Genomic DNA, 23,687 nt, shown 5'->3' with positions numbered 1-23,687 from the left:
ACACCCATAAATGCTTACCTGGATAAGTTTGCCAGCAAACTGGTTCACTTCATTTACTCTTTCTTCATGAGCTGCAAGGTCTGTCTGGAACTCTTCAAACTTCTTTTGCAAAACTTCAACATGCTCTAAGTCCTGTCCAAGCTCTTCTGATGTCACTATTGCTTCCTAGCATATTGGAAAAAAAAAAAAAGTTAATTTCAGTATATCCTATGGGAAATTACTATTAAAAATTAAGAAGCAAATTGTCCTAATTCTCAATAGGTCAAAGACAATCATAGTGTTTAAGGTCAGACTTAAAACCAGGGAGTTTCTTCATTAAACTCCATTTCCTGCCTCAACACCAACCCATTACTGCAGAAAATATGCAAGATGACTAAGGGATTATTTTTTCATCTTCCTTGGTCATATTGATTTTTCAAGTACAAATTCTTAGCACACAGAGTGACTAGAATTTGTTCCTTTTTACACTGTTTATGGGCATTTGCTGTAGGATTCTGATGCAAGACTTCTGCACACATAGTGCAGTGTTGTATCCAGTAACAGTTGTGAAGGGTTTATAGTCTAAACCCACAGTGATACAAAATAACAAACCATCATTTAAGGAAACCAGTGTGATTATTTTGTGGCTTTTTTCCTTTTGATAGTGTGGTTTGTGGTCTGCTTCCTCAGAGTTCAAAGAATTAAGAGCCAAGAGTCCTCCTGCAGTTCATGTCCTTACAATGTATATCTAAAGATATTCCAATCATTTAGTAACTATCTACACGCTGCTTGCTGTTTGGGCTGGCTCCTTTCTGAAACAAATAATTTAGAATATTTCTTTTAAAAATATTTGCTTTTACATGTTGAAGATTTCCCTTAGAGGAAACTTTAATTTTATTTGTCTTCTCAAAGCAAAGAATGAATTGATTCTGCTAAAAGTACTCTCCAACACACAGGCTTCCTCTTAGATTAACAACTTTTATTGTGGCTGAAAATGAGCAGTAGTAGTTTGCACACGTGCTGCTGATGCAATGTGAATAACTAAATAAAATGTACAGGTGCCTTTACAAGCTTTCTGAGACTACCTGACCTCCAGCAACTCTATGCTGACAGAAATTATTCACACAAACAGATCAAATTTCCCATCGAGGACACAATAAAAGGAAGTAATTATACACCTTATCATTGATCCAGTCCAAGACATCTTCACATTCCCGTAAATATTGCACCAACTTCTGTGCTTGCAATAATTTGACTCCCTTCTCTCTCATCTTTTCCATCAGTAATTCCCATAGTCGGTGCAGCTCCTGCAGTCGAGTCTGAAACAAAAGGATGTTGTTATTAAAATCTCCTGTCAAAGAAGATGCGATTTATTCCCTTCCTGTTCTTAACAGTAGATTTATTTATTTTTCTGCAGTTGTACATCCTAAATCTTACTTTAAACAAAGGGTGAGGGACAAGCCTCATGATTTTATCTCCAGTAAATAGTTTTCAAATTATGTAAAGTGTTGCAACACAAAATGAGAAATTACTGACCTGAGTATTTAGACAGTTGTTATTAATTAATGAAGCTATCAAATAGTTATCTTTACATAACTACGAGCTAAACATCTTGAGATAAAATTCGATTTAAATTCTATACTAATATGAAGTCATACCAAAAATTTGCTGCTCTCCCTTTCAAATGTTCAGTCTTTTATATGAAAATCAACTGTCAATGAGTGAATTTCATCTTCCTTTGGGAATTTATTCTCATTTAAGACAAGACATTTGTTTCAAGTTAAACTTATGCCATTTCACTGTATTTTATCCACTTCTCTTAACATTAAACAGTTAATATATTTAGCTAACATTGTGAAGTGACATGATACAGACACACCAGGAGCAATTACTAGTGTTAATACTGATTTTCTCTGCTGCACTTGGCCTTTCAAAAGTATTGGGAACCACTATAAACTTTATAGACAACAAAAAGTAAAATCACACTCCCACACATGCACACAACTCGCAAAACAGGAAAGTAACTACTCCACCCATTGTCTATAGCACTTTGCTCATCAAGACCTGAAACTTGAAAGTCATTCAAGAGAAGCTTTTGAACATCATGGGTGGATACCACTTAGTCCACTCAGAAAGTTCAGTTAAAGAGGTTGCAAGGGAGGAAAGAGCTCCGAGCACTGCCCAGAAGGATGGTGCAAACTGCCAACCAAGGAAGGAAGGAAGGAGACATTGCAAAAACAAGTTGCACTGCAGAGCCACAAGCTTCACCTACTCGTATGTGGGACCCCACTTGGGTGGCTGTGACTATGGGGCGCTGGGCGGTCCGGTACGGCGTGAAGGACTGAACCAGTAAAGGCAAGTTAGAATGAAATGCTGCACTTATCGATTAAATTGGACAATCACTGCAAAAACATCTCATCTTTAAACAGTTCCCCTCAGAACCGGATCCAAAAGAAAGTATGAGCTGGGTGCTCATGAAAGAGAAAACCATCTCTGAGCTTTACAAAAACGTATTTTCTCATGATTTCACTAATCAAATACCTGTAGAATTTTACAAAGAGGTTTTCAGTATAGAATTATCTGTGCAATATGTGCTTAAGGAAAGGCCTGTAAGGGTGGGGGAGGGAAAAAAGCTTTAAAACTCACTCTTATGGTTTCAGATGCAAAATGGCTTTCATTAATCATCTGATTTCCAGTCTCATCCAGTTTAATGATGGCTCCTGAATTGGCCTGCACCTCAGCTTCAAAGGCTTGGTGCTTCTGCAGCTTCCCCTGAAACGAAAACATCAAAGAATGCAACTGAGATTTGCTGAAGGGACTCCTCCACATTCCCCAGCAGCAAGATTTTAAAGGTATTTTATGCATATTCAGGACTGACAAACAAACAATAAAGCTGCACAGTTGAAATCAGTTGTATCATGTGGTAGGTCAACAGGGGAATTCAAACATCCCAGTTTTAGTTATTTCTTTCTTGTGCCTGCTTTTGCACATGACAGTGTTCAAACCCCTGAGAACCTGTCAGCTAGTTCTACCCACACAAACTTATTTTCCACAAATCTCTTTTTTTTTTGGTGGAAACAGTAAGTCATAAATCACATTTATTCACAGAATTAAGGCATCCTACAAATTCTAGAATTAAACAAATTTGGTTTTGCACTACGTTACACTGAGCAACTTTTTCTATGCTGATGTAGCACCTAATCCATGATTAGAAATATTCCAATTACATCAGCAAAAAAGCCAGGTTTTTGAAGAGCACTTTGTAAGATCATGGGTAGTTGCATCCATCTTTCTTCACTCTCAGATCAAGTTTCATTTCTGTGTTTGTTCTATCCCAGCTGACCTGTAACGCCCTAAAATTAATAGTACAGGAAATATAAAGTGGCAAGAGGACTTGCCTGCAGATTGCTTGGGTCTTTGTAGTTTTCATCAGATGCAATCTGCAGTTTCTCTTGGATCCATTTTTCAAGCTCATCTGCATCACGCTGGAAAAACTGGAATCGATAGGAATCTTCAAGTTTTTGGCGCCTTAGAGAAGAGAGTTCCTTGAACCTGTGGTAACGGTCCAAAACCTGCTGACGCCTTTCTTGGATATCTTCGGCCGTTTCCAACACTTTTACACCACTTGGATCCATTTTCTGAAAGCAAAAATGAACCTCATTATGTTTGTCTTACAAAGCATTGGTAATCAGGAAGAGATCCATGCAGAAAAAAAAAAAGCTGTTTTTTTTAAATCACGTGGTTTACTTACAGTCTCACTCTGTGTGTGCAGATATGTGTATAAAATATAAGTATCTTACATAAAAATAAAACCACACTTCTAGCAGAAAGTGGTAAAGGAAAATTGACAGACATTTAACACCTATTTGGTTTGGACAAATATGGCTGCAGTCATATAAAGTCTGTGTCATCTCAAAATGTAGCATGCAAGTGGTCCAATACAACAGCTAAAAATGTGGGTTTGTGCACAAATACGTGTAGATACAGACATAAAATACTTCTATTTTACAACATACAGTATCTCAAAATATTGTATTTAAAATATTCGATACTAAACTATAGAATATTACTCTTATTTGAACAACACTTAAGTGGCCCACACGTTTATATGCTCTTACATACATATATAGACTCACCTCTCTGTCTGATGCATCTCTGTTCTCTCAATCAAAAAAAAGTTACAAACCCACCCCACCTCTCTCTGCATAACCTTTCAAAAGCCAGTAAGAAGCTTCACAGATCTGGCCTTGGACAAATAAGTCGAGGAGCATTTTGCTTAGCCAATGATCTTGCTCTGAGTGAAAATCCTTCCACATTGCTTCATGTACTAAAACCTAATATTGTTACCACAGGCAGCAAAGACCTGACTACTGATCTGCTTTTTCTCTTTTGTACTAAAATTGCGACAACCTTTAATTTTCAGTTCCTAAACACGCAAAAAGCAATTTGATTTTCAGCAAAAGATCTGGGCACTAGAATAAAATTGTAACACAAATTTTAAAAGTGGAACTATTATTATCATTGAAGTTTGAACATTTAACCACTTGTTAAACAACTAACTGCATACCATGAGGTTGCTGCAACAAACACTCTGTGCCTGAAAAACTTTGCAATTAACGTCTTTGTGCGCAAGTGTTTACACGAGTCACTCACTTAATGCTTCTCTGCCATCAGTTCTGCACTCTCCAAGCTAAAGGTACTTCTCCTCAATCCTATCAGACAGACAGGGAAGAAACCCAGACTAAAACTGCAGACTAAAAGGCATGGGCAATCAGTTAAAGTACATCATTAAATATTAAATTGTTATTTAGTCATTAGTTAGCTGCATGCTTTAATTAGACATGTATCTTGCATAATTGTACGGAAAACTCCACAGGTTGGAAAGTGATCTACAGGGCCATGTTTTCCAAGCACTTGTAAAAGGACAATCTGATAGAAAGGAACATATGGGGACGAATCCAGACATTCCTGAGCTACCCTTCCAAGGTCCCCACCCAGCAGAGGACAGCCGTGCCAGCAGCACTCCTTGCTCCCATGAACTCTGAGCCCCAACTGCACTGCGGCACTTGCAGGAAGGAAAGAAAATTCAGCTTTGCTTTTTCTTCCACTCATTACTGTCAAAGGAGGGCAAAGAAAAAAACCACCCCAGTGTGTGCAGACTGGGTTACATAAACGAAGCCCAGGTTTTGCCTGGCAGTGCTACCAAAATCTCCACTTGATTAGTGTATCTGAGTATTAAAAGCTCAAACTCCTGAACACAAGCACAGATATGGGTCCCTGAGAAAGCAGCTGTTTTTTCCAGCACTCTTTCAAACAGCCTTTTTCCTCCAGGAAAGGAAGTTATTGCTAAAAACTTCCTTTCCTGCCCTGTCATGCTGTGTTTGAATCCCAACAACACTTCTTTTCAACTGCATTGTGTTCTGGAATGACACAGTGCCAGCTGGTCTAATGTACTGCATGGCTGGAGCCCCTCTGCTGATTCTGGTTTTGGGCAGTGCTGGGAGAAAGTGAAATCCTGGTCAGTCTCTGGAACACTGTACACTCATTCACTGTACAATACAGCTCAACTTGTACTTCAATACTAAAAATAACCTCCACAAAGTGATTTGAAAACATTTTAAATTATTTAATTATTTACATCATTAATCTAGGGAAATAGTTAAATTATTTAAATTATCATTTCAAACATTGTTACAATATTGAAAGCCAAAGGGGAGACCTTCTGTAATTTACCCTGGGAGCTGGTTTGCCTCTCACCACACAAGCCAGGCAATCTGGCTCCTCTTTTTGCTGGAATTGGTTAAAAGAAAGGCTCCTTTTGTAACTACAGTGGAGCGAGTCAATTGTAAAAGAAGTGCTTTAGTGTAGCAATAATGGACTGTTCTTCCTGCAGTCCCAGCCGACGTCAGCAGTGTCTGTGCTGCCAGAGCCACCAGGGAGCTGGGAACTCAAAAGTCATGGATGCTGCAGAACAATGCAGTTATCCCCCTGCCACGTTATCACCTCCAACTGCAGCACTCCCTGGAACACCGGGCACCCCTCCAAGACGTTCCCAAAACTTCTTGGTTCAACTACACTGTTTGAAGACACCTAGGATACACCTCTGCACTTCTTACAAGAGTCCCACCAACTACAAGTTGTGCTTTGTGTTTTTAAGGTGCAAAGCAGTGGGATGTGACAGTGGCAGGCTGTCCCCAGATAACCAGTGACACCCCCCCGGCCCCGCCCGGCACAGCCGGTGCAGGGCGATAAGGACGGGGCTGAGGGAACTTTCCAGGCCCCAGACAGCAGATCTGGACCATCCCGGTGACATTTCGTTCCTCCTTTCATGCTGTAAGACTGACATCAGGTCAGCTTACGTCTTAACTCAAAAAATCAGAAACGCTTCTTCGCACTGCACCGTTTTGGTGACGTTATTTAAAAAGGAAAAAAGAAACAACCAACAAAAAGAAGTAGGAAAATTAAGGGGGAAAAAAACTCCAAAACAACAAAACAAACTTATTACTCTCATCCTTCCATCTAGGCCTTCCCCAGTCCATACAAATGATACATACAGCACACTAAAATATACAGCTGCAGGTATTCACAGACACCGCAGTGCAACAACGATGATGTCAGCAACACCATTCAAGTTCGGGGACAGCGGAATCGAGGTGGGTTCAACAGGAATTACACTGGTGCCACACAGCAAGACCCGTCAGCATTTCCCTTACCAAAACATGTTTGCAGGGATTCAAAAACACAAATGGGAAATACGTTCAGTGCTAGGCAGAAGATTTTAGTGTATTTTTAAAAGCAATTACGTGAAGCTTAAAAAAATTAAACCCCTTTGCCTGAAAAGCAGGTATCAGTACATAAAGATCCTCGGAAATAGTAAAATAATTTTCTCTTAGGACAAGTCCTGATGTGTTACATATATTCAGCATACATGACCTCAGCAGTAGCCTGTACCAGAAATATTTTCCCTACCAAAACATTCCTGCTTCCCAAGCATGCAAACATGAACAGCTCAATGCATTTTTTTTTTTCATTCATCAACATCACACATCGTCAATCATGTCTAAAGAAGATTTAACTGGTATCAGCTACTCCCTCCTGGGGAACGGGAACAGATTGCAGATCTTTCCTCTTTAAGCAAAAAATGGATGCGAAAATAACCTTCAAAAGGACGGAGAAAATAAAGAATAACACACATTTTCCCCAGCTTTCATTTCTCCCATTCACAGCACCCTCAAAACACCAGGGAAGAGACAAACCACCATGACTGTCTGGTTTAGGAAAGTCCGTAAGTACTTGTACTTAAGCTGGAAAATCAAAGAGAATTCTTCTGAAAACATGCACAGCACTGGCTCCTGCAAAGGAAGCCTGAGCATGTCGTGTTACAGAGAAGGAGCTAAAGGATGCCATGGCCTATCCCAGAGATTTAAAACACTGTTGGGACAAAATTAATGCCCAGCCTTCTGGCTTGTTGAATTTAACTGTACAAAACAAAGATTTTAAGGTTAGACTACACGCAGCAGAACAATGTGTCCAAATATGCTATTAAGGAAGGTCACTAACAGCCCCAAACTTCCACAAATTCCAAGTTAGAAAAATCAGTCAAGCACTGCAGTTAAAAAATAAAAATCAAGATGTGCTGAAGTTGCTGCTTGATGCTGTAAGACCTCTACAGACTAACCACAGTGCAGGTAAAATTCAAACCAGCCCCAAAATTGAAGCAGGTACTGCAGGGACACAGAAATTGTCACATTAGAAGAAAAAATAAATGTAAATTGTTTAAACCAAAGTGGTTGCAAAGCTGGTGATCTAGGCTGACAAGAGGGTTTGAGCACAGCCTCAACCATGCAGTTCTGAAATATGAGGACAGATAAAAACCTGTTCATTTTTAGGCATTTAATCTTAAAATCTCTATTCCACTATTTAAGCAAGAGCAGTTGAAATGCCCATCTGAATTTGGTGTCTTTAGAAGGGTGCTTTTTTGGATTTGTTTTTGCTTTAACATCACAGACCTTTGATAAAACTGTCCAGGGCTGGCAAGGACTGCACTCTGCTGAGACTCCTGAGAAGGCAAATTACCTTGACTGCATTGCAGAAATGCAGAGTTTACAGGTAATGCAAGATTATATAATTTACCCCAGCATTTCCACCCCCATTTTTGTTATCTTTTCATTATCATTTTAATTGTAGTATAAACATTTACATCACTACTATTTCCAAATAAAATCTAGTTGCTTGTGTTCCCCAGCTGAAGTCTGATGCATACATCTATTTATTTTATCACCACTGGAACAGAAACATCACTGTGTAGAAACAGTCACACCACAACAACTCAAGGATTATAAATTTGTGAAAGTGGATGAATAGGAACCAAAGCCAACTGTGAATGCACAATGTTCTACACTGTAAATCTCCTCATGGTTGATTTGCAGATGCTATAAAGAAAAAGATTCCGCTCAAGTATGTTTTAAAATTAAAACCTCTTGGAAAATTAATCAGTATCAAAACCTGATTATATTGAACTATAACTCCTATAAAATGTTCACACATCATGCATGACAGACAGAAATTAGGCAACTCAAAAGTATTAAAGGAAAGGCAGGTCAGACTCACACGAAGTGCAAATAAAGTACCTGCTGTATAGAATAAATTCAAAGTAGTGGCTTTTGTTACAAACAGGTCACTGCAATAAAGGCAGGCAAGTGTGGCAAAGGCACTTCATGCATTACGGAAAAATACCTGGACTTTGACTTTACGAAACGATGAGAACATGATTGAAGAATGTAGAGTCTAAAAGGGAGGGGGAAATCGAGATAACATTCAACTAATGACCAGTATAAGGATATAACTGAAATTTTTCTGTCACAGTACATGTTAATTACTTTCCTTTTGCTTGTCACATAAAAACAATTTGGTGTTAGCATTACCCAAGCTATTGAAAATGACAGACGCCCTCATGCAAAAAGAAGGTTACAATATCAACAGGAAAACTTAGTTAATTCAGAGGGTACTAACCTTTCCAGTTAGTTGAAAACAAACCAAAAAAAATACCATAATCTGAAGGTCAAAACAGAAAGTAAAGCAAGTTATCTGGACTTGGCAAATGATGGTTCTTGCTACGGCATAATCAAGCGTGACGGCTTAATTTGAAGACACCAATTCAATCAGAAAGTTTGGAATGTAAGTATCTACAAAAAGGTTGACTTTCAATTGCCACATCAAAAAAATGGCCAAGTAGCAGTTGCAACAGAAGGTATTTTTTTGAGATGCAGCTGTGAGGAGTGTCCAATCCACTGAACTTTCAGCTGAAAATTTCCTTGCCTTCCCCGACCCCACGGACATGCTGCAATGCCTTCATGGAAAACTGCAGTGCGTGTGTCCCTTTGTGCCTGCTGGAGCTGTGCAGGTCCCTGTGGCATTTGCAGAGCTTCACCTGTGTCAGCTGCAGCAGGGAGCCGGCACATTCCCCCTAGCCGGATCCATGGGCAGCCCCGGGAGCACAGCCCGGGCTCACAGTCCATCCATGGCATCTGCAGCCTGCTCCACCCCATTCTTCTGCTGCCTACACTCACTCCAGGGACAAATGGAAAAAACAAACTCCCACACTACACTAACAAGCCGAGGAGAAAAGGGAGGAATCCCTATTATTTCCTCCGATAAAGGGGAAGTGATCAATTGTCTCCAAAAAGCAATGTATTTATGATTAAAACAGTTACAACCCCATAAATACGTTAAATGGACCCCCCAAAAAAGGCAGCGAAGATATCAAGTTATTTGTGTTAAATTACTAAGGTTAGCTGTAAATATCATAGTTGAGAAATAGAAATTTCTCACCAAGAGGTACCACCCTCCACCAAGAGAATTAAGGCCTCTCTCATCTTACTGCTGTGCAGGAGAAAAATGTGCAAAAAAATGCCTCAAATGTGTAAATGCAACCACCATTTTTGCTATCGTTGCTACCTTTGTTTTAAAAAATCAACCAGAATTACGTTTAACTTCCTGAACTACAGATCTCATATATGTATTATGTCTAAATCTGTTTCTTTAAAAAAAAATTCAGTCTGACCAATATGGACATCGTGGCTTTTTAATTCAACAAGAATGGAAATAAATGACTTCTTGTGAGCAATGTAATCTGTCATCTTGGTTCAAGTATTTTCCAGTTTAACCCATTCCATTATTACAGTTACAGATCCTGCACACAATGCAGCAGAAAGCAGCCCATTTTCAACCTTTTGTCCATTATTTTCCCTGCACAATCCATAAATAAGGACAAATGAAGATTTTAAGGAAGAACTCTCTGCTAGTTGTAGATAAATGCACGAAAACCCAACAGTGTATTTTAAATTTGTTTCGAACAAATCTGAATCCCTGACTAAGGCCTTCTGGGGAACACAGTCATTGGAATCTTCTGGCACTTTGCTGAAAATAAAAATGCCAAAAGAAAATGGATTATTTGTTTTCCAGATACAGATTCAGGCTGAGTTGGCTTTTTTTGGGTTGGTTTTTCTTTTTTTTTTCTCCCCTGCTACGTTCATTCGCCATCTCCAGACAACTGCCCTTCAAAACCTATTTAAATATGTATGAAAGACTGCTCAAGAGTCACGTACATTTTCGACTGGAACACGAATCTGGTATATGATAAAACAGCTACAAAAAAGAAAATCCTGAACAGCCAATATGAACCTGCTGAAAAAAATATACAGTGATAATTGCTTGGTTTTCCTTCAATATCAGGGAAAATGGTTGCCCTATTGGCACACATTTATGACCCAGCAATGCAGATTTATACTGCTATAACCATGTAAGGTGTATGCGGGTAACAAATTGAGAAACACTTGATTTGGATTTATTTTAAATTAAAAAAAACACAAACAAACAAAAAACCCAACCAAAAACCAAACAGAAAAAAACCCCAAAACAACCAGAGCAGGGACAAATCCTGATTGTTTTACAAAGGAAGCAGTAGACCTTGCCCTACATACAAAGTAACACATATATGAAAGGAACAGAGGTCGGGAGATGCCGCTGAAATGCCCCCCTGCCCGCCAGCTCTGCTGAGCCAGCCCCGCGCCCGTCCCTGCCCGGAGCCCCCGGGCCCCGCGGAACGGGCTCTCCCCGCTGCCCCGGCCCCTCCATCGCTCCTTCCTTCTCCTCGCCGCATCTCCTGACCTTGGACAGGGCTGGGCAGCCGCAGGAGCCATTGCTGTGCAATGGTTCCCGGCGCCGCGGAGCGCTGGGGGCTCCATCCCCCGGGCATTCTCCCCAGGAAATGCGGGGTGGCACCCCCGAAGGCACGGGCGGGCACGGCGGGGGCTGCTCCCCGCCGGGGATGTTATGTTCCGCCCGTTTGTCCCTCCCCGGGGCGCTGAATGGGATTCCTGCCGCGGGTCGCGCTGCCCAGGGCGGCTGCGGCCGCTCCCCGCCCGCCCGCCCTTCACCCGCGCCGCGCCCCCGCCCTTCGTTCCGCTCCGCTCGCCCGAGGGCCGCGGGGAGACCCCGGGCCCGGCTCTGCGGCGCCCCGCGATAAAGAACCGCCCGGCGGAGCCGCGGACGGCGAGACCGAGCGGCTGCCGGGACGCCCGCGGAGGCAGGGCCGGCCTCAGCCTCCCCCGGCTCACCCGCACACCTGTGCCGGGCTGTGCGAGCGGGGCTGGCTGAGCCCGAGCGCGGCGCGGTGAAGGCCCCGCGGCGCCCCCCGCCCGCCCTTGGCCCCATCCCCTCACCGAGTCTGTGGGTGCGCAAGGACCTCCCGCCGGCTCCGCGCCCTCCGCCACGGACCGGCGCGCCGCCCGCACCCGCCCTTTTATAGCCCGGCCGGAGGTGACGTCAGCGCCGCAGAGCGGCCCTGCCCGGTCGGCGGAAAGAGCCGAAGGGTTTCGGAAAGAATCGGCGAAGGGAGGCGGGGAGGCCACGCCCACCCGAGCTCCGCCGGCGAACGACGGCGACCAGGAGGGAGCCGAGCGAATCCGGAAAGGCACGAGCAGTTCCGGAGGGACGGCGGTGCTCGGATAAATGCCGAGGGAGAGGGTCCGGAAAGGAACGAGGGGCTTCGGAAGGAACCGAGCGGTTCCGGAAAGAGCCGAGCGGAGGGGTCTGTGCCCTGCAGGGACCGGCCTCGGGCAGCACTAAAGCGCACGATTCGAGGGGGAATCGGGGAAAATGCCCGCGCAGGAGGTCGGCGGAGGGGTCTCTGCCCCCTTCTCCGGTGTCAGGGTCAGGTTGGGTCTCAGAGTCGAGGTTCTGCGACTCAGGGATGGGGACAGGTCACCTGTGCAGCATCCAGCCACGGTAAAAGCAGCAGCTTCGTTACATTATATAGATATGCATTTATAAATATGTATAACGCACACACGCGCCCCCCGCCCCCAATATATATATATAATTTATATCCAGATGTATAGGTAAGAATGGCTGCTTAAAGCACTGTGCAGTGTCACCCAGAAGCCTGGCAAGGACACAACATCAAAAGGCTGCGAGCGCCTGTCAAGGGAAAGCTATTTCTGAAAAGCTGATGCATAAATTCAAAGGAAAATGAGCCTTTAGCATTAAATCAATGTTTAAAATAGACACATTCCACTCTTAAAAAAAAAAAAATTAGAGATTAGAGGGCTGGAAGGCAGCAAGAATGTTATTGGCTCAAAGTGGTGAGTGGGTTTGATGGCTTTGTGAATTAATAACACTTTATATGAGTGAAGTACTTAATTGGAAGCACAGGCACTTATGGTGACATCGCATCCCTGGGACTGCCTAGAACTCCTGTCTCCAAGCAGGAGTCTGACTCACACCAACTTTGATGCACCTCGTCCTGAAGGCACAGTATATCCACATCTGCAATGCTCTTCCTTAGTCATATTTGATATAAATTACATGTAAAACCACCAGGGATATATGCATATGACCTTATTTGCACTGCATCCTCACAACACCAACTGGCTAACATCCAAACCTGCTAAAATGACAAAAAACAAGTCAAACGTTCAGCTCAAGCAGCAGACACAACCTCGAGCTACATCTAAAAATAAATATTGATTCCTATGAAGCACACACATTATTCATTTCGAAAATCGTATTAGTATTTTTAAAATAGTAGGTATGTGGATGCTCTGTACTGAGGCAGAAAAGAATATCTTGTTTTTTAACAAAAATATATTTTTTTATTTACCCCACAAATGGTAGAAACCCCAAGTAGCTGTCAGCAAAAAAAGAAGTATTGTATTTCACAAGTACATCATCAAATTCTTCCTTGGGTTTGGCACACAGACAATTGTTTCTAACAGACAGGACCAATTAGTGTCTTGGCAAAGTGAATCTCCACCATAATTATGGATATGCAATATATAATTAAAACATCTCCACTCAGTATTAAAAAACCTTGTACATTTTCAAGTATACTAATAAAAGTTGCATTGCTTCAGAGTTATCTGGCAAAAAAGACGCCAGGATATTTCCAATTTCCCAGAACAATCACAAGGTAACAGTAGTCTGAAGTATTCCAGAGTCAGTTTACAAAATACATAACCGAAATAAAAATTTAACTTAGGCACTAGACCATTTTAAAGACAACTTTAAGGGTTTTACAGGCCTGAATTTCAAAGCACAAGTTACACCCTTTCCTCAGAAATTTCAAGAACTATACAGTAAATCAAATTCATATTCCCGTATGGCCTCAACTCCAGGTTCTACAGCTTCAAACCGTGGTGCCTCTAGGAAAAACAAACCACAGTCTGGTAAAAATAACATTTTCAACTTGCAACAGTATATTGCCAGAATAATTAACAACCCTGTAGAACTCAGAAGTAAATTTTGTCATCTTAGAAGCCACCAAAACAGTTCAAGGACAGCTCACTGTAAAACCAACAGATTTCCCATCTCCTGTATTCATCAAGGAGCTGTGGATTTTCTTGACTGCCCCTCTCCAACAGAAAAAACCCATAGAATTTCAATTGTTACAGGAGCTCTTCTTTCCCTCACAAACCTTTTGGAGCAGTGAGTTTACCTCCCTTCAACCCAGAGTCCTGCCTTTTGGAGTGATGTTACGTCCAAGGAAGTGTCAGCACTGCTCAACCTTTACCAGCCTCACCACAGATTTTAGATGATGTTGAGACAAACAAGTCCATCAGCATAATTATAGTTGAATTATAAAAGATGTAAGAAATACAAAAATAAAGCTCTAGCAGTAAGTTTGAGATTGATTATGCTGTTAAGAGTTCATAAAGCTGTGAGGTATTTTCACTTCCATGAGCTGAACAGCATCGTGCAATTTTTCAGTCCAAGAGTCCTTTAACCTCCGTAGCCATCAGGACAATGGATTTAAAGCCTCTTCCAGATGATTAAATAGATGAAGGAAAAGTCTTGAAGTTTCAGTAATTTATTATACAAAAACTTATAAAGAGCTAATGCAACGATTAGCATCTATGTCTAACAAATTAATCTTCTTGAATTAAACGTTAAGGGCAAAGGAAATACAGACTGATTTACGTTCTCCAAAAGGAAGGTGTCAGAATGCCCTTTGGTAATGGAATTTCCTCTGCCTGTAGACATTTCTAATGGAGAGAAAGACAAAGAAAAAGATAAATAAATGTGTATCTTAATTTGGCATCTCTTCTCAGGAATTCTGATGGTTCTTACTATACATTGCTATACTATACACTATATACTATATACTATACATACATTGCTAATAAAACGTACCAGAATTAATTATGAAATGAAAGTACAACTTCAAAGTCATATTTTAATATCATAATCTAAGTCAATTTAATTTAAACAATCAAGCATTTTACAGTTTTGCAAGCTTTATTAAAAATATGCAGAATGCAATGCCAAACAAACACTACAGAGAGCAGTTCAAAGTGTCATTTCCCCATATATTTAATCAGGACAAGTGCTAAAAACCAGACTACTGGTAAGAGATAGCTGTGACAGAAATGACTCAGCAGAATCCTCCTCAACCTGTACATCTCCTCTCAAAGATCTTCCTTTATCATCAAAATACATTTTCATTGATAAAAATTAGATGTGAGGTAAGAAAGCAGCGAGATGTTTGACATCATAACTATCATTAAGGTAATTCAGTAATTGAAAATTTACAAAAGATGGGTTAGATCATAGAGAGAGGTCTGAATTACAGCAAGCAGTGCCAGCCTCATTATCCAAATGATGCATATATTCAGTGATGGGAAAAGAAAAAAAAAACAACAAAACACCTGAAAATTAAATGAACAAAAAAGACCCTCAAAACTGCTTTACCTGCACAAAATTCTTCAAACGTGACAAACAGCCCATCTGGCCAGAGCTGGTCACAGCTTCAATCCTGCAGAAGTAACAGCACGTTTCAAAATCTGTTTTAAAAGTTGGGTTTGATTCACAAGTGGGTGTGGGGGTGGATGGCAGAGATTGGAAAACATGGATGAGTCATTTCAGAGCGAACACCAACATTCCTAACCCCAGATATCATACCTTGGGATATAGCATTTCTGGATAAAGAACATTGTTTTCCAGAACTGAATCCCGTACTGCTTCATCAGAGCATTGCCACACACCTGTGATACAGAAAGGCACAAATTGCAGGTTACAGAACTGGGTTTCAGATTTGCATGACAGCTGCAATGAACCTGTTCCATACCAACGACTTAATGCTTTACTCAAACATTTAAAGAAATACACCTACACTAAAACAAGCAAATCCTCTAAATGCTGTCACTGCTACCACAATTACCTTTTTTCAGGTTGACTGTGGTGGCCACTGATGCGAATTGTTACCCTTCATTTCACCCCAGTCTCCCTCCAAAAATAGCTCTCTTCCCTAACACTGTTTGCTGGGGCACACTGTGGTCATTTCCCCACTGTGATTACTGCTGTGTGCAGTGATTCATCAGCTTTCTCCACACAGCTTACAGGACAAATGTTCCTCTGATTTCACCACCCCTAACAGAATCCCCCATGGGGTATTTCTCTTCCCACTTTCTCTTCTGTACTTCTACAGCTCTTTAGAAGCATTTGAAGAGCAGAGAAGCTGCTTGTGTTCAACAGCGTTTGTGTCCCCTGACTTCAGCCTTTAACTTTGGCTCTTATTCAGCACAGGCCTATATCTTAGGATACAGGATTAATATCCATCAGGCTCTGATCTTTTCAGCCTGAAAAATCTATCCTGTTTTATGAACTAATTTGGCAGGAACTGCCACAGGACCTCCTTGCACTGTACAAATTGCCAAGTGCTTAGAACAGACCTTATATAAGACCATACAACTGTTCTTAAAATACCAGAAACCTTAAACAGAATCAAACAGGAGAACAGAATTTGTGTTTATAAAAGCTTCAGTTTTGAAACCATTCATAAAAGCTTCAGTTTTGAAACCAGTCAGCTCCAAAGCTGTATTTTCAAGAATGTGGAAACAGTCACGCTCCTTTCTGAAGGAATAAGAACAAGTTCAAAAAATCTGCTGTGAATCTCACCTCAGCAATCCCTTCAGAACTCAAATGGGATCTAAACTGGTGACATTTAACTACTAACAGTAATCCACACCACTTACTTCCAGGAAATCCAAAAGCAGCATAGCTGTCACATCTGCCAGAGGCTCCAGATTCAACATCTGTGCAAGCCAGCGCCATCCATAGCTCAGACCGTGAGGATGTGCCTACAAAGCAATGAAGAAGCTGCTCAGCACTTGCTTCACGATTTGTAAAACACAATTATCAAAACAGACAGTTTTCTGATTGACTTTCTCCTTTATAAAACCTGACATAAAACTTGGATCATTCCGAAGACATAAAGTGAAAGTCCACACCATTAATTACTTGGCATTGCTTTGTTCATCATGGTTATAACCATTTTCCTTCAAATATATAATGAGCTAGTTTAAATTTAGCAGATCTCAACAACAAAACAAGCTTCCAATAAATTTAATGGACTCCTGGGATAGTAACAAGGGTCTAAGTATAATGCCACACACATACCCCTTGTTTGTTTCCATAAGGCCACCGGAGCTGAATGATGGCAGCGTAGAGACGAATCATTCCCGACATCCTTTTAAGAAAATGATCTTGTTCTTCCACTTTAGAATCATGAACTTCATATCCAAGAATCCTTAGTATGAGAAAACATTCTAGTTTTAGTACAGCAAAACACATTCACTCGAGTCCCTGCAGCTCTCGGCTTACTTGAAGTCAACTCTACTGAGAATAGGGATTTTTCAAAAATGGAAGAATTATTGCAAAGACTGATCATTACCCTCTGCATCACATATTCCACCACTTGGTGAGGCACTGGAACAGGTCACAGAGAAGCTGTGGCTGCCCTATCCAAGAAAACTCTCAATGACAGGTTGGATGGGGCTCTGAGCTCTAGAGGAAGGTGTCCCTGCCATGGCAGGGGGTTGGAACAAGATGGTTTTTATACCCTTGTGAGCGAACCTCCAGAGCCAAGGCCTATGTGCTCAGGGGTGGGGGAAAGTGGAGTTCACTCAGAACAGTCCTCACCCTTGCAGGGTTCATGCAGAAAAAGCCCAGTAATAAATTTACCTCTGATACTCTTCCATAGAAGTCCCTTCTCTCCGAGCAGGGTAAAATGGCACAGAATATGGGCACTTTTTGTGCAGATGAGCTAAAAAGATGTCTCCAACTCGAGGGTGCAATTCCCAGATTCCTGAGAGCACCACAGCAATTGGGAAAGCTGAATCATGGTGAAAAGATACTTCTCCTTCCCCATGTTTCTGGAGGGTGGAAAAGGAAAGTCAGCCATCACTACTCCAAGTCATTTTTCAGGCAAAAAAGAAAAAAAAAAATCCTCATTTTTGTAGTTAGCCTATACTAAAGGATCCAAACGTTTCCATGGCTATGAAGCCAAGGATAGAAAAGCTGATGGAGCTGCATATCCTCAGCTCCCACAGAGGATGACAATAAACTCTGGCTCAGGATAGAAAAATGGGATTAGCAAACACAGGCTCAAAGTGCACGCTGCAGAGATATTCTCAACCCAAACAATCACTTTCAAATGTTTACAAATCAGTCACAGTTTTACTCCATGGGCTGATTTTTGCATGCATTTGTTCCTGCAGGGATAAAAGTTTCAAACGGCCCAAATTTTGCAAATAAAGACGAGAGAGAAATACTACCAACTTCAAAAAACAAACTTAAATTCTTGAGAGGTGCTAACAACAAAGCAGGGACTGAAGTCTGCCCCTTGAGCCTTAGTGTTGGGGTTTTCTGTCCCTCAAATTCTGCCAAGATACAAGCTTTGAGCCTGTATGCAGTTTTGTGATACACCATAAATTACCTATCAAACTAATGCTCCACAACACTGTATCTTCCTAGTTCAAAATATATAAGATGTAAGCCTGAAATTTAAAAGTTCTGCCTCCTAGAAGAAATAAAATAAGGATTGGAAGGGAAAGAGAAACTAAGTTTTTTCAGTGCATTGACACAGGCAAACTGAACACCCAATTTTGCTCTTGATAGCTAAAGAGACAGTTAAGTGTCCAAAGGCATCTCCTAGAGCACTGGCTATCTGCACCACCCCAAAGAAGAGATTTCCTCACCACAAACTTCTCTGCAAGTTTGTAACAAACAAACTCCAGCCCCTGTGGATGCTGAGTCACGGACACCGCTTGCCCTTCAGTCTGAACAGGCTTCCCAGACAGCAGGTTATTGATCTTGTCAAACACCTCTCTCAGCTTAGAGCCTGCAAATACAGAAGAAGTGTATGGAGACAGAAGATAAGGGAACAGCAGACAAGTCTTACCCAGACCACATGAAGCTCATGAGCACCAGACCCACATCCCAAAGGGCACCTTTGCTCCATCTGATTAACCAAACTTAATCCTGATGAAGAAAGATGCTTCTGAGGGAAGCAATAGGCCTTCAAAACACAAGTAAACCCCACTGCACAGACGGGCTGCGTGCAGGTCAGCTTTCTGCTGTAGGGATAACTACAGGAACACTTGATATGCTTGTGCCCTGATAAAATCTTTAAAGCAAAGGGAATTTCAGTGGGATTGAGCTCTTGGTGTTTTCCTGACCTGATATGCTAGAGATCTGGCTCACAGGGATTGTAGCTGCTTTCTGCAGGTTTGTTTTTATCTTCTTCACCTGGAGAACAAACAAGCAAACAACTTTAAAATCCTTTCCAAACAAATATGTATCTATAATAGCTTGGATGAGCAAAGTGGTAATAGAGTCTGCTACAACAGAGTTTTTAATTTTTTTCAAATGAAAGCTATCCTATTTGCCCTAGAAATTAAGATAATCTCTCTTCAACAGTATTAAAAATTTATTCTTACCTCAGTGTTGCCTTTGCAGTTTCCAATTTCACTGAAAGCAGCAACACATTGCTCAGCAGCATCCTGAAGCTGCCGGTACCACTGCATGATATTTTCTTCTGTTTTAAGTTGAAGTCCTGTTATTAAAAAAAACAAATAAAGACGGTGACTAAGAAAGACCTAAGCCTCTAGTGAGAAAACTCATTTGAAAAAATGCAAGGCAAAGGAATAAAAAAGATTTTTAAAGAAGCCTAACCAACCTTCCTTCTGCTGCTTTCCCCCTGACTGCTGTGCAGGGGCAGGGGTCTGACTCTTCATCTGCTCTTTTTTCTCTAACTCTTCCTGCTTTTGTTTCTTTTCCTCTTCATCTTTCCTCTTTTTTTCTTCTAGAGCTGCAGTGATTTCTTGCTGCATGCTGGCTATCAACCCTCGCATCTCCTGCAGGGCTCGTTCAGTGCTGGCCACATCTGCCTGAGTCGGGAATCCTCTCTGCCAAGAAACACGAGAGGTAACACAGCATTAACCTCTCCTTCCAGTGTCAGAGGGCCAACAGCAAGAGCAAGGAGCTTTTGAAGCATTTGCCTTCAGATAATCTGAGAGATAACTACATATTTTATCCCCATCTCCTTTAGTTGTACATAACATTGGTCATAGTATTTGTAAGTAATGTAAGTCCATGACTAAATCTTGTAAGATCTTGGACAACAAAAACTAAGAATACACTTGGACAAGTGCAAGTGAACTCCGGTGCAAAGCCTTGACAGCTCCCTCTGCTGAAAGCCAGCTGTGACAAGCTGGAAAACAGGATTAGCCTTATTAGTGTTTTATCTTTCAAGATTTGTATCCCACTCTAGAAAGAAAAAAAAAGGTCAAGGAAAGCCAGCTACTGCAGAAAAGCTTATAAGCAGGGGAGAATCATAAGATGCTCAGTATTTAACAATTCATGAACCAGTCTGCTGTCACAGAGGGAACTTTACAGCACCAAGAGTTTACAGCAATTTAATTTGAATCTTTCTCCTGTAGAAGTTCTCATGCATTTTGATAAGCCATTTTCAAGAGAACAGCTGAAGTGCCAGAAGAAAGAATTCCCCTTTGAAATTGGGTGCTTTATAGGATGAATATCTAAAAAGATTGCTGTGACATCTTATTTAAGGGCCTCATGACAAGCTGCCTTTGAAGACAACTACAGGGAGCTTTATGAAGGAATGACAGCCAAAGGGAACAACTCCAGACCCTGTACCTCACTCGTGGTGCGGATGAGCCCTGACACCAGCCCACAGATCTGGTTGCCACGATTGCTGTACGCAGACAGATCGATTCTGGGCAAGTCTTTGTGCCTGTAGTTGGGATCAATCTGCTGGTTCAGCTGCAGCAGCTCCTCCTGGATGGAATAGAGGCGGCGCAGTCTCTCCTGGCCCTCCTCCTTGCGCAAACGTTCCAGCTCTTCCTGCCGCTGCCTCTGCTGCTCTGCCTCACGCAATTTTAGGTTCAATATCTGGGGAGACAAAGACACAAGAATCGTAAGACACTTCAATAACTCCAGTTGTACTGTTCCTTCCTGGTCTGATGACTCCAGCTTTACAGGGCCTTCCCGTTCCTATGACACAATTGCCTTTACTGCATTTCCACGCTGCAGCAGATGCCCAAGAGAGCACCAGAAAATCCATCCTCACTTCAGAGTGTCATGGAAATACAAATAAATCAATTGGTCTTTCCAGTTCCAACCCAGCAGTCATGGTCTTCTATGAAAGACAATTTTTAAGAGTCTCAGACCTTTGCTCTATGTCGATGTTCTTCCTTCAACTTCTCTTGCTGCCCTTGAGCCTCCTTTGAGCTACAATACACATAAAGACAGAAAAACTGTATTCAAGACATTCAGGAGGCAAAACACAAACCAACAAACAGTAAGTTATTCTTTAAACAAGCTAAAGGAACTTTTAGTTATCACAAATATTGTGTTTTTCTAACCGCTGAAACCTCAACAATAGCCAGACATCTACACTGACAGCCAAACTCTAACAGGATAGTTAATGTAAGACAAGCAGCAGGTGAGATTTCCAGCCACACTTGACTAGCACAGAATCGTCAGGAACAAGAATTAATCCTCACTTTGATTAAGTGCTATAAAATTCTAATGATACCAAAGGTAATCTCACCTCTTCTCCATTACTTCTTGCAACTCTTGGAATTCCTGATGCCGCTTTAGCTCCCTCAGCTCATCAAAGCGCTTCAGCTGCTCACTGGCCTGGGCATAGGCTGCCCTCACCATCTGCTCCTGCTCCTCCTGCCGCTGTCTCAGCCTCTCCTGCATGACAGAGGGGCACCAAAGGTAGCCATTGAACAATTTGGACAGAAGAAAACACAAACTGAACTGTCCAACATTTATAACTTGCCATCCTTGCATTGTTACCTCTGACCGTGGAGCTCCCCTGGAATTCAGAGACACCCCCTCAATCATTTCTTCTTACCTTTGCTCTCAGCCTGTGCATCTCTTCATACATCCGGATGCAGCCTTCCACTTTTGCAACTTTAGATGACATAACTGCTGGAAAAACTTCTTGATTTATTTCCAGGAGACTAAGATGATCATTTTCCTGCATGGTCAGCATAAAAGCAAAATCAGCGACTAAGCACAGGATCAGCAACTCACGGAGGAAAAGAGACAAAACACGGCTCCTAAACTATCTACAAAGAATCTACAAATACACATTTCTAGAGCAGTTATGCACCCCAGCTGTGCAGCCTCACTATACTGAATATCCTCCAGTGCATTTATGAGATTGGAATAATTACTTTTCCAATCACTAAAGCTGGGAGCAGGCATACCAAGAGTCTCAAGGACACTGACAAAGACCAGCTGACACCAACACAACCCCTCATGTCCTCTGAACAGTCAGGGAAGACATTACACTGGAAGAAGTCAAGACAGGTTTATACTTTGAATCCTTCTTCAGGAGGAGTCTTGAGACTCTCTTATGAAGTTTATCACATCTTGCTGCTTCACTAATATCTTTTCCTCACAATATATTTTTTGAGTTTCACTAGAGGCAGGATGATACAAAACTTTGCTGCTCAGTATCACTGTCATGTGGTGAAGTCCTCATTGAACAAAACAAGGAATATTTCTCTTTCCAGAGGGAAATCATGAAATGGCTTCATCAACTTAATTACTTCCAAAACTTAACTGCTCATTGCTCAGCTTCCTACTTTTCTGCCTCGTAAAATAGAGTCAGAATATATGTAAATCACTCAAAGATTCCAGAGAACCCAGAGTGGTTACTCATGGACTTTTACAACAGCCCTGACCCTCCTCTGTGACATAAGCCCTCCAAATGGATGAATTCTGTGCTGCTAATCCATAACACAACAGAGCTCCAACTATTCTCCTCAGTTATGGTGAAAAATGGAGATTGTTTTGGGCCAACTGTGAAACATTCTTCTATCAAAATCTTGTTAATACTAATTTTATCATCATCTGTTCAGGCTACAAAGAATTAAAACTAAGGATGTTTTCCCCATAAATAAACAGAGCACAAACCAGCCTTAATCTGAAATTTATGGCAGCAAGTTAGGACTTTTCTCACAGCTGCTCCACAAACACATGGATTACAATCGGAGAGCTACCTTGGTCTCGCTGGGCTCTGTAGATGAAGGTGGTGAAGAGCTGCCAGGCGGGATCTTTTCCGCAGACGCCCGTTTTGGGAGTGGAGTGGATTGTTTGGGCGTTGAAGTCCCGGAGGGTGTGATTTCTTGGGCTAACTGCCCACCAAGGCTGTCCAGCACCCAGCCGCAGTAAGGGGACAGCTCAACGGGAGCCACGCATCCTTCCAAAGAAGCCTTTAGAGAAAACATTCTCCGTGAACGCAACACAGCCTTAACATTCAATAAAACTTTAACACACCACGAGCACATCTGCACAGTCAGTAGCTGCTTTAGCATCGCAGCTCAGTATCCCATTTAACCCTTCTCCCTGCTGGCTTTCCAACACTTTTCCCGGACTCTCCTACTTGTTGAAGCCCCTGGGGCCAGCCCCGCTCCCTGACCCCGCGCTCCCGAGCCTGGACGCGGTCTGGGGTATTTCAAGCCCTGAACGTCACCGAGATGAGCGGGCGGTGTTTCCCAGCGGCCAGGGCCGACTCCCGGGGCGAGCCCTCACCTCATCCTCCTGCCAGCGGCTGCAGTAGCTCAGCCGGCCCTTGCTGGAGAGGCGCAGCGCCTCCAGAGTGTCGAAGCGGAGCTCCCACGACTCCATGGCGACCCCGTCCCGGCGCAGCGGGTCCCTCGCGGCCGCAGGGTCCCCTCACGGCGGGGCCGGCGCCATCCCGCCTCTTCCGGCCCGCAGCGGCCGCATCCGCCCGGTGCCGGGCGGGAGGGGCGGCGGCCGCCCCCTGGCGGACAGGCAGCGCCGGGCCCGGCCCCGCGGGTTCGAGTCCCGCCCCCGGCAGCGGAGCG

At 42.4% G+C, this 23,687-nt stretch overlaps 2 protein-coding genes across 4 annotated transcripts in view; both read right to left on the bottom strand.

Annotated features, from left to right (window-relative positions):
* SPTAN1 (spectrin alpha, non-erythrocytic 1) overlaps positions 1–11,778 on the bottom strand; it is a 45,884-nt gene extending 34,106 nt beyond the window's left edge. For 2 of the 3 annotated variants that reach the window (XM_066201513.1, XM_066201515.1), the window contains exons 1-5: positions 8,716–8,763; positions 3,378–3,617; positions 2,626–2,751; positions 1,158–1,298; positions 19–165 (exon numbers count right to left, since the gene is read on the bottom strand). In XM_066201513.1, coding sequence (XP_066057610.1) covers positions 19–165; positions 1,158–1,298; positions 2,626–2,751; positions 3,378–3,617; positions 8,716–8,748 — 687 coding nt within the window. In that variant the 5' untranslated portion in view covers positions 8,749–8,763. Of the gene's footprint in view, positions 1–18; positions 166–1,157; positions 1,299–2,625; positions 2,752–3,377; positions 3,618–8,715; positions 8,764–11,702 lie in introns of those variants that run through there. The other variant, XM_066201514.1, reaches the window with a different exon arrangement.
* Positions 11,779–13,107: 1,329 nt separating this feature from the next.
* On the bottom strand, positions 13,108–23,502 carry GLE1 (GLE1 RNA export mediator). The gene is made up of 16 exons (XM_066201281.1): positions 23,392–23,502; positions 22,860–23,072; positions 21,704–21,829; positions 21,392–21,540; positions 21,009–21,069; positions 20,476–20,730; positions 19,496–19,724; positions 19,257–19,372; positions 18,996–19,065; positions 18,516–18,658; positions 17,500–17,690; positions 16,936–17,065; positions 16,512–16,616; positions 15,439–15,521; positions 15,229–15,292; positions 13,108–14,522 (listed from the first exon to the last, which is right to left on the bottom strand). Exons 1-16 carry the CDS (start codon positions 23,485–23,487, stop codon positions 14,454–14,456), a joined length of 2,100 nt encoding a protein of 699 aa, XP_066057378.1. The 5' UTR covers positions 23,488–23,502; the 3' UTR covers positions 13,108–14,453.
* Between the last annotated feature and the right edge of the window lie 185 nt (positions 23,503–23,687).

The sequence above is a fragment of the Chamaea fasciata genome, unplaced genomic scaffold (genome assembly GCF_029207755.1).
Source record: "Chamaea fasciata isolate MVZ Bird 193981 ecotype frontalis unplaced genomic scaffold, bChaFas1.0.hap1 SCAF_20, whole genome shotgun sequence".
Taxonomy (NCBI): domain Eukaryota; kingdom Metazoa; phylum Chordata; class Aves; order Passeriformes; family Sylviidae; genus Chamaea; species Chamaea fasciata.
The sequence above is the reverse complement of the archived record's forward strand: the minus strand, read 5'-3'. Positions and strand labels throughout refer to the sequence as shown.

Bases quoted from the DNA above. Each gene is read 5' to 3' on its own strand.
- GLE1 (XM_066201281.1), bottom strand. From the start codon at position 23,487: ATGGAGTCGTGGGAGCTCCGCTTCGACACTCTGGAGGCGCTGCGCCTC. The intron at 23,073-23,391 runs GTGAGGGCTCGC...TTTTCTCTAAAG, and splicing joins GCCGCTGGCAGGAGGATGAG to GCTTCTTTGGAAGGATGCGT. The intron at 21,070-21,391 runs GTGAGATTACCT...TGTGTATTGTAG, and splicing joins CAAGAAGTAATGGAGAAGAG to CTCAAAGGAGGCTCAAGGGC.